Here is an 11263-nt window from a genome sequence, read left to right on the forward strand (position 1 = left end):
GCCTATTCTTGTTCCTGTTTGTTTTTCTCTTTTTGAACTCCATTCTTGTATGATAATTGAATAAAGAATAGTATATCATCTTGCATTTATTAATTTGAAATTTAATGTTAGAAGAAGAATGGATACAAAAGAAAAAAAAAGAGTTTTTGGCCACTTTAAAAAGAAAATTACTATCGTCATTATCAATTTGTTTTTTCTAATATTGTATTAAGTTTTATTTTGTCCATTTTCAATTTTGAATAACGTAAAAAGGAAAATCAATTTAGTCAATGTGACAAATAATTTGAATGAATGTTAATACATAATTTGGAGTACTAATTTAATTATCTTATATGTAAGTCCATAACCAATCTTGAGCACACATCAATGTCTCTAAAGTGTAATATATTGTGATTTGGAGTGAGAAACTGACCATCAATACTTCTCAAAAAGAAACCATTGAGTTAGGAATTGCTAGAAAAGCTTTTTAATCATTTGCATGATCGGATGTTATAACATATTAGCCTTTCACCAAACTAATATGTCAAATTTTCCATCTGAATCAGATAATTTATAATCCTCTAAATAATAATCAAGTTCTAACTTATAACTTGGCTAAAAAAGACACCTACTCAACAATGGTCAAACAACTAAAAAGCAAGTCTACACATACAATTAAGATAACATTCATGAATGATTTCTTTTCAAATCCAGTTCAATGAGCATATGTGTAACCTTCCAATTCCTTAACTATGACACTCATAATGCAAATATTATGAGAATGAATACACATGCTTTATAAGTGACTAACAACCATGACAAAAATGTTTTCATTCATCAACCAAAAGAACAAATTCTCACTAGAAAAAAATGTTTCACTCAAGCACTCTAATGTACTGGGGTGTTTGTTATCTCTCTTATGCCATTAATTGCACACAATTTGACTTTTGCCTTTTCATTTTAAGAGTCAAGAGTTTTCAAAACATGCAAACAACAACAATGATTTTATTTGGTGAATTATGACATCACAATCTTAAACATTCTACTCTTTTTTATCTGAAAACTATAACACAATAATCACCACATTATAGCCACAATATTTCCATATTGTTATTCTTTTTCTCTTTTCTTTTTCTTTTATAAATGGCAAATTTATAATACTACACCGTATCAACCACAACCAATTCAAAATTATTGCTCATGCTTCCCTCTTTTGATAACTTCCTCCACACTTATATCACACTAAAGACCATGATATGTTTGCTCTCTCCACTTAAGGTGAGCTTGTCAATCATTTTCAATAAAGCTCAATGGTTCAAAGATGAAAAATAATTATGTAAATGCTCAAAGAGTTGCACAAGGGTTACAATCTTTGAAAACACAATTGGTTATTTTGTGTTTATGGTGCAAGGAAGGAAAGAAAAAGGGCCTTGTTTATATGTAAACGTGCATATGAAGAATAACTAACAATGAAAATAAAGCAAAGTTAATTGTATGTCAAAAAGTGTTAACACTCAACCATAAAATATCGCTCAGTTTGGTTTCCAAAGGTTGTCATACAATTTGCCATGATTGATAATCTTAGTATAAACAATAATAACACTCTCGGTATACAAACATGAGAACAACCACAAGCATAAGTTTTCACAACATCACAACACAATATATTTCAAAATCAACTTATGAGAAACGGTTCTCTTCAAAGTCATGCAAAACTCACTCAAAGTCATGCAAAACTCACTCAAAGTCATACGACCAAATGTATAATATTTGTGAGACCAACCAGGTCACACTCTGATTATCAACAAAAACAATAAGTTCAAAGCAAAAAGAAAAAAAAGAAAAACAAACTCTTTTTTGGGGGGCACTTGTTGAACCAATACCTTATGTCTCCTTGCGTATTCTTCTTCCTTTTGATAAATAACTCTTACTCACAAAAATACAAAAGATACTCCAACAAACAAGTTAGCCCAATGAACTTCTTACAAGAAAATATTTGGGAATTGAAAATGGAAAAACATAAACATAGAATAAAGAGAAAAATGAACATAGAAACTTAAAAAACATAAACAAAGAAATAAAGACAATAATTGCAACACATAAGTGCACCAACCAAACAACATTTCTAATATGCAAAATGATTAAAATATAATTCCTAAATAAACTCATCTAGATCCCTCTTGTTGCAAAAGATCACTCAGTACTCCTTTTGTGATGAGTACTACTTTCTTTGTTATCCAAGGCTAAAACATGTAGATTCCTCTTGAAATGCCTATCTAAGCTTAACACAAAACATGTGCATATGAGCACAATATTTGTTATGATATATGAAATTTGTATACTACTTGCATTATTTATCGAGTAAGTCATGTGTCGAATGTATGTCAATCTCATCCTTCAAACAATATTTGTCATTGGAATGATGTTAATTCTTCTTTCTTTTTATAAGTTTTTTTTTCTAGATAATTCATTTTGTGTTTGCTCTATTATAATTCTTCCTCATTTGTCTACAACATTTAGTTTTTATTTATTTTTTATTGTTCTAGTGTTGATTTTTGATAACTTATGTTTCTTTTTTTATTATTTTAAAAATAATAAAATAATATTATATAATTAATTTATATTATTTGTTTTGTCAAGTAAAACCGTATTCTTCAATATTTAAAAATATTTTCATCCATTAAATTCAAATTCAAAAAATGGGAACATAATGAAATGTAACTTTAGTTTATGTTTCATAGTTATGTTTTTTTATTGGAACTTTTATATATCTTAGTGTTTGAAATTTTTTCCAATAAAATATGTATTAAATGGAAAACATATCTGGTACATGAAAGTTAATCATGAAAGTATCCACCAATCATTATTTTCTATTCATATTGAAATTCAACGCACAAATTTTGACTATTAGACAAATTTATTACAACAAGAAACAAAAAGTTATTATGAAATAACAATATAGAAAATTTAAAAAGATTGAAGATGGTATACCTTGTTAACCATAATGTATAGGAGCTTGGAACTAAATACCAATATGCATCAAAACATTATTAAATACATAATAGATAAACGGTCAACAAAATAACTGTCAAGTTATTATAGGATATTTTAGCACAAAACTAGGATATTTTGGTATTATAAAGGGCAAAGCAGAAAAAAGGCAATGTAGATACAAAAGAGGTGTAACTAGTTCATATATTATTATAGATGAATCTACTCAGATACTTTGTGCCCAATAACTATTTATAGTATTTGCATGGATCTTGAGTTTTATAGGCCTAGAATACGTAGACTTATTATGTTTTTAGGATTTTTCTGTATGATTAATTATTTTTAATCCTCTTTTATCTAATATGAATTATAACTTAAGGTGAGTATGCTACTACGGATGCATGATGACATGTGAAACAATGTCGATGTTTTGGTCGAAGTGTTCCCTCCTCGGCCTACAAATAGAAACTGTATTAAAATTTTGGATAAGAACAAAATCCAATTTTGTAATATAATTTAAAGACTAAAAACATATTTAACCTTAAAATAAATTTTTAATTAAAAAATATATTAAATGTCACTAAAACACTAATATACATAAAGACCACAAATAAGTTTATACATTAATATATTTAATAAGCAAAATATTAATTGATGAAAGATTCGTATTAAATATATCTGTAATCAAAATTAATACTTAGATTTACAACTAAACTTAAGAATAATTAATCATAAATTTATTATAATTTAACATCTACACATAAGAAATTCTCCCCTCAAATAGAAAATCTTATAAAGTAAAAATGTTAAACTATTATAAGATGCAATCAAATCTCGAAAGAAATGAAACATGAAATAAATAAAATTGAGAATATTATGAAGAGTAAAAGAGAAAAAAATGAAAATATTACTTACTAATAGAAAAAAAGAGAGTCTCGTAAGTGAAGGAATAGTGAATGAGGGTCTCGTAACAATTACTAGTCAACGACCAAACTCATTGATTATTACAATTGGAGAAGTATATTACTTACTAATAAAAAAAAAAGAGAGAAGATTTTTCATATTATTGAATAAATAAAAAAATGGAATATAAAATTGGCGGGAAGGAACGGCCGAAGAAGATTTGGCGGGAAAGGACGATATAAAGTGGTTCATAGAGTCCCAACCGTTCCTCATTTCAATTCCATCCATCCATCGTTGCAGAGTGTTAGTTTGCGCGCGAGTGAGCATCCACGAGTCACGACTCAGTCATGGTGGGCCCACAGTACGATTTTCTGTCCAACCCTCTGGGCGCCGTCAGATCCACCTTCGACACCGCCATAGCCTCCGGTACCGATCCGTCCTCCTTCGAAGGCCGCGACTGGGGCGCTCTACCCCTCTTCCGCCGCTTCCTCTTCGACCAGTCCGGAATCTCTCAGGTTCAATCTTAAACCCGACACTCTTATCTTCAAATACAAGAACAACGGAACCCTATTTTTTGACTATGCAGTTATATTAATTCTCAATTTTCGATTAATTAACTAAACAGGTTCCCCTTCTCACGCCTACCTCCATCAGATTTTTGAGGCCCCATACTCTTGTACGGTATCGAGGAATGATACAAGACATGCCCGGGAATGAATTTTATGTTGGCGCTTATAAGGTTTTCTTTTATTTCTTTCTCTCGTTATTTAATATATGGGATATATTTGAGGAATAGTTTACCTCAAGGGTCAGGTTTAATTTAGTGGAAAGTGTAATATTTCGTTTTGGGTGGATGATTATTGAAGGATGGTTCGGTGTGGAGGACAAACAAGTTTATGGATGTTTCGCAATATCCTATTTGTTCTTCGGCGGATACGAGAATCTGGGAACGTAGACTGCTTTATTGTGTCCCGGTAAGATGTTCGTTTCCGGTTTACCGTGTTCTCTGTTTGTTTTCTCACAGCGTTCAATTTTCCCATATTAATTTTTTGTTATACAAACGATTGATGATCTGCTTAAACAGTAGAATTTTGAAGGATTAATTTTGTTTATTTACTTAGGTTCCGGGTCTGAGTCCATGGACTGAAGTTTCTGCTGAAGAATTTGGCAATCTATCTATGGATTGGATGTCGGACAGTAGAGAAAAGCGGAGGAGAGATGAAGAGTCTTCCGATGCGCCTGTAATTTCTGACTTTGAGTTACTGCCTTTATTGGTTTATTGCTTGCATTAAATTATCATTCCAAGAGTGTGTGAACCCTCAAATATTTAGTGTCCTGCATTTGTATAGTTTGGTCGTTTAGTTCCGAATGGTAATTGATTTTGAATGTCGAGTTGGTTGTTTTATTTAAGCTTCTAGGTAACTGTTATACTTCGGAAGATATTTGTTTTTTTTTTATTAATTTTGGAATGCTTGATACAGGGTAATGCGTTTTTTTATTTTTTCTAACTGCTCTGTATTTTAACAGGTCTCTTGTGACGAGGTTCAAGATTCTCCCAATACCAAAAGAATGGTACACTAAACTTTCATACGACCCTGCCTTTTTGTGTTAATGAATTTTGCTCACCATCCAATTGCTGGCTTTATCAATATTTGGTTTGAAGTAGCTTGTCAAAATGCAGTTGATTGGGGTTGTTTCATTGTGGTTTGCTTTTAAGTTTATTTTCAATTTCAATTAAATTCAAACCAAGATATATGTGATCCAAATCTGAGTGAAGCTGACATACAATTAGTCAGTATCCTATTTAGATGACAAAATATGAGGTCATGAGAAGTTGATAAGTTACACGGATACATAGGTGCAGTTGTATTTTTTCAATTTATCACGTGAATGTGTGTTTACTGGAAGATCTAGTTGCTGTTTCTCCTTGCATATCTCTATTATGATTTTTCGGAGAATTATTCTTGTATTGCAGAGAGAAGGTGAAGACTCTTCCACTGCTCCTCATTCCTCGGGAGCTGCAACTGATATTGCCAGCTCTGCTACACGTTCGGGGTATGACATTGGTAGCAATTCACCTCCATGTCTTGTAAAGGTAAAAGTTTATCTCTTGTACTTTTAATTTCGTATGGGATACATTTCATTGATATTTAAGATGATTTATAGTTGTTTCTATTTTTTTTGGGATTTTAACAAACTTGATTCCTCATTTTCCTCTGTATTATGTCAGGTTTATGATTCTCCAGAGTCCGAAATGAAACTGAATGATATTTTTGAGTTTGTGGGTATCCTGACATCTCCAGAGCTTCAGGAGGACAATGAAGATAGTGATTTATCAAATGGATTTTCTGAAGATCCTTTGCGCCATTTCCCACCTAATCAGGTATGCACATTGATATTTATCTGAGGATTTTGGCGTCCATTTGAAGCCCTCCTTAATGACCACTTGCTCAATGGACTATAATAGGAGGCTATGCTGCTCTCTTGGGAATAACCACAAATTATAAATGCATGTGTTTCATGTCTGTGACGACTCAGCATCTGGTTTTAAAATTTGTATTTTCCTTCTCTCTACAGGTGCCACGACTTCATTGTTTTATTCACAGGAAACTAGGGATTCGAGACTTCCTACAGAATAACCCTACTGTGGAGGTAAACTATTTTATCAACCTAAATGAAGTTTATTCTTCTCACAAGATTGGTAGTTCTGTTTATCATCTTGAGTTGGATCATTCTACTTGACAACGCCTTGCTATGCACGTGTTTGATCTCACAGCCAAAGCCCGACTTGGTCAAAGGAATCAGGGAAGCATTGCTAAGACATCTCACGGCTATTCTTGGCAATGATGATGTCACTTCTCATTTCATGTTGCTACATCTTCTATCCAAGGTATGCAGTTCTTAAAAGATCAGTTTCTTTAGTTCATGCACTATCAATATTCTTGTTATATTGTTCGTATTGCCTATTTCCCATCTTGCTCGTACTGTTCATTCCGTGCTTCCTAATTCCCCAACCTTCCATTCTTTAGAGTATTTATATGCAGATTGTTATTGAACAGGTGCATGCTAGAGATAATGATCTTGCGGTGGGGAAACTCTCATTAAATCTTACTTGCTTTAAAAAAGAAGCCGTCTCTGTTTTTGGAAAGCAATTAACCCTTGTTCTGAAGAACCTCCTGCCATTTACATTTTGCATACCCCTTACAGTTGAATACTTGAACACTGTTTCACTTGCGCCAAAAAAGAATTATGATACTAACAGGTAATCAGATTTTATAATCCTTCTGAACATGGACCTCTTACCAGCGCACAAATATATTTACATCTTTGCGTTAATTCTCCAGACTGGAAACTGGTGTCTTGCAACTAGCTGAAGGTTCACACTTGATTGTTGATGAGACCAAACTAGACGCTGGAACTCTCAACTCTGTAGGGGTAGAGAATTGCAGGCTGCTAAAAAATTTAATGGAGTTGCAACAGGTAGTTGCATTTGGTTGTCTAGCTTGCTTATCTTACACGCTCACGAAGTGTTACATGAACCAACCTTCTAATATATAGAAACACTATCTATTTACAGTTGATTGTTTACAGTTAATTTTTGAGTTACGGTTAAAATTTGCATGATTCTTATGTATTTCAGGTGGAATATGATTTCAAGTACTATAAAATGGATATGAAAACTGATACCCAGCTGCTAATTTTGTCGGAGGGAAAATCAAATATCTTGCCAGCTGATGTAATTGTACCTTTCCATCCTTCTTCAAGCAGTTGCCCCGAAGCTGTTACTGCGGAAGTTTTGGAAGCTTGGAGGTGGTATCTCGCCACTGTTAGACAGCTACCGCACTCTATTGAACAAGAAATGCAGAAGGTATTTGTGACTTTGGCACCAGTAATCACGATCAAGTGCTCTTCTGGCTCAAACTAGTTGAATAATTCATTTAGACGTTATCCTTTACATAGCATTCTCTGCAGCTAACAAATTTCAAAGCTAGGCAAAAGTCATTTTGGGCTGATTCTGTCATTTTCCACATCAAACAATAAATATATTTAACTCGCTACCGATATTTACGAGAATACATACCAGGGGCAGTCTTAATGTGGACATTATTATTAGTAGTTTCTCTTTACTAATTTCTTTACTAATTTCTTTAGGTCCTTCATTGTTATCTGCTGCAAACCCCATCTTTTGCTTAAAATAATTAAATGTTATGACGGGAATGCACAACGGAACCTTAGGTCATTTTTGTTTTCAGGAGGTAGAAAGGGATTTAGTTGCAGCAAGACAAGAAGACAGGAGCTTGGGTCCCCAAGATTTAAGCAGGTTAGCGAGTGACTATGACTATTCTAGATGTATTGATAGTATCCTTTGACGCCGTTTTTTTTCTTTGTCCGACAGATTGTTAACAATGGGGCGTCTCATGTCATTGAGCTATGGTGAGACCAGCCTGTCACTAGAGCATTGGCAGATGGTGAAGGAATTAGAGAGGTTGCGAAGACAGAGGCTACAATGAAACACAATGGATTGTACAAGGTTTAACATGAGTCTTAATTTATGTAGATTCAGTGAAACACAGTTAGATGATTTATTAGAAGGTGTGGCTGTTGGTTTTGTGATTACCAGAATTGTCGTATGGTTGCTTAATAGTACTACACAGTAATACTGGGTCCTGTAAGTTCTGCAATCTAAGGACATGTCTTGAATATCTTGTCTTTAGATCCAAGTGACCACGGCGTTATTCTGTTACCTACGCATAGAGGTATGGAAAGGAATTAAGGACTTTTAATTAAAATGTGTTTATTAGAAAGCGTAGCAATTCACTCCATTACACTTACCCTTGACAATGTGCATAGAAGCATTCTTGATGACGGCGACCTTCTGCGACGGGCAACCCTTAATGATCCCTTGTTTGCAACTTGCTGCTCCCATTGTTTTCTGTTTTCTTCAAGTGGGCTGAGTTAAATGCTTTGATAGTCCAAAAAACCCAGGGTTTACAAATTGTTTTTGATAATTAAAGCGCTAGTATGTTAAAACTATAATTACTATTTCCCAACATCTATTCAAGAAAATTTAAAAGTGGCCCAGTTAGATATTCTACCACTAATCTTGTACATCTTCCAAAATTGTCATTCAACTTAAATTTCAATTTCAAAAGCATGCATAATTTCTAGCTACCTGATGACATTTTATCATTGAATTTATGTAACTATCTGATGACATTTTATCATTGAATGTGTAATTTTTCTTATTAAAATTTTAATTTTGTGATTTTTTTAAAAACTTTTAATTTATCAAATTTATAATTAAGTTTTAAATTTTACCAATTTTACCATACGTATTTCAAAATGATACATATTTTGTTCGTTGATTGATGTAAGTAAATATACTAATCATGTAATGACGATTAATAACAATGTTATATCTTTATATAAGGTTGGGATTAGGGAAAAGAGAGTAAACAATGAGCTTAAATTAAAGTACAATTTTGTTATAAATAATATTATAACTTATTAGTAGCATTAATAGTTATTTATAAATAATATTATAACTTATTAATAGCCTTAATAATTATAATTAAATTGGGTTAGATTTACGTTCTTAATAGAAAACATTATATCTCAAAATATAATTAATACAACTCATAAGTTATTTCAAAATATGATTAAGAATTTAATACAATTTTACAAAAGATTAACATACATCATCTAAAGTATTTCTCCACTTCCAGTGTTACTATCTCCATTAGTCTCTAACTCTAGTCTTATGTTCTTATATAATATATGATCATTATAAGAATAAAAGAAACAAAATATAAGGGTGAGCTAATTATCATGAAGATAATCCTCAATTGAAAGATATTATAACTTTTACCAAAATCTTAAAAATAAAATTGTATTAATATATATATATATATATATATATATATATATATATATATATATATATATATATATAAAGAGAAAGAGGGAAATTTCTAAACTTTTTATTTGTCTTTCTTATACCGATGAAAAAACATAATTGTGTTATGAAAGAATGTTCGATCATCAAACTAAGTCTCATTGAAAGTTGTTGTTCATATCACGACATATAGATCATGAATATGTAGTTTTGTTTACTGACTCTCTTCGAGATTGGAGTAGAGGAATTTATTTGTTTGCTAATTTATATGTTTTCAGTTTCAAGAGGGAGAAATCGGGGTAGAGGAATTGGTCAACTCATCAGGCTCATGACTTGTCATACTACTCATTCTCTCCTCCTTCTCTACAACGACACCTCAAGTGAAACATCATATAGCACACAAGTAAAATTATTTAGCAATGTATAAACCAATTGTAATTCACATGTTATGAGACTCACATAAACATAATACATTCTTTTAAAATGTAAAAGTCATGCCACATTCAATACTACATTATTCAATGCATTTTTCCATGTCTACTCTTTATACGCTTCAAGGATTAACAGTTTAAGCATGTTCCTAATTAATTCATCAATCAAACAGGTTTTAAAAGAATCACAATACCACATCAAATACATTCCATCCTTCAAACACAAGCAATAACTTCACTATAACATCATCAATGTCACAACCATTCCCCACTTTTGGTATATACCAGTTCTTTTATAACCCCTTTGTACGATCTCATTATCCAATCTTTCTTTCACAACTAGTTTCTCTACTTAATAGTTTCCCACCACCACATATTTATACTTCCAGTGTTGAGATCAAATACATTTACTTAAATTTTCATAACCTTCTCTATTCGTAAAATATTATCACACTATTATTTAAACTCACTCATCCCACAAAAATTCTTAGCTTTAAATAAACAAGAAGCCACACCATTTTACCACAATTTTTTCTTCTTCTAAATTCTACTATAACACATTAAAGTTTTCAAAGAAATTAGCTTTTTTTTGCCTTAGAGACTATTTCCCCCTTAAATAACTCCATACGTTGAAGCACTTTATTTACATAACAAAAAGTCCAAATGAAGATCAAGATACAATCTTAGGGTTTCACCCAAAGGAAATTTCATCAAAGACTAAGGAAGCAATATGCAATCATAAATAAAGTTTGCATGTGAAAGAAAACAGAAATTCAAACTCACCTAAAAGAGTAATGATTAAGGGCCTTTGTGGAGTCCTTAAGATAAATCACTCATTTGAAATTAGTTCTTAAAAAAGAAAGAATTGAATTAAAAATTCAAGGAAAGAGATGAAGGTGTTAAGAGAAAACTGATTTTAGAGAGAAAATGATTGTTTTGAATAAATAGAGATTCTCACCATTTATGCATTATTTTGTTTGTTCACCACAAAATATATAATTTATAATTGTTATGAGTTAAATTAATTTTTAAACTATTAATTAGGAGAAAATTATATTAAAAA

The 11263-nt window shown here is 31.7% G+C and overlaps 1 protein-coding gene across 1 annotated transcript; it reads left to right on the forward strand.

Moving 5' to 3' along the window:
* The first annotated feature begins 4128 nt into the window (after positions 1 to 4128).
* Positions 4129 to 8687, forward strand: LOC114196280 (mini-chromosome maintenance complex-binding protein). Its single transcript, XM_028086876.1, has 14 exons — positions 4129 to 4388; positions 4499 to 4612; positions 4740 to 4847; positions 4995 to 5114; positions 5401 to 5445; positions 5849 to 5968; positions 6104 to 6256; positions 6451 to 6525; positions 6650 to 6763; positions 6933 to 7135; positions 7218 to 7353; positions 7514 to 7741; positions 8127 to 8194; positions 8270 to 8687. Exons 1-14 carry the CDS (start codon positions 4221 to 4223, stop codon positions 8382 to 8384), a joined length of 1767 nt encoding a protein of 588 aa, XP_027942677.1. The 5' UTR covers positions 4129 to 4220; the 3' UTR covers positions 8385 to 8687.
* The last annotated feature ends 2576 nt before the right edge of the window (positions 8688 to 11263 follow it).

The sequence above is a fragment of the Vigna unguiculata genome, chromosome 9, assembly GCF_004118075.2.
Source record: "Vigna unguiculata cultivar IT97K-499-35 chromosome 9, ASM411807v1, whole genome shotgun sequence".
NCBI classification, from domain to species: Eukaryota; Viridiplantae; Streptophyta; class Magnoliopsida; order Fabales; family Fabaceae; genus Vigna; species Vigna unguiculata.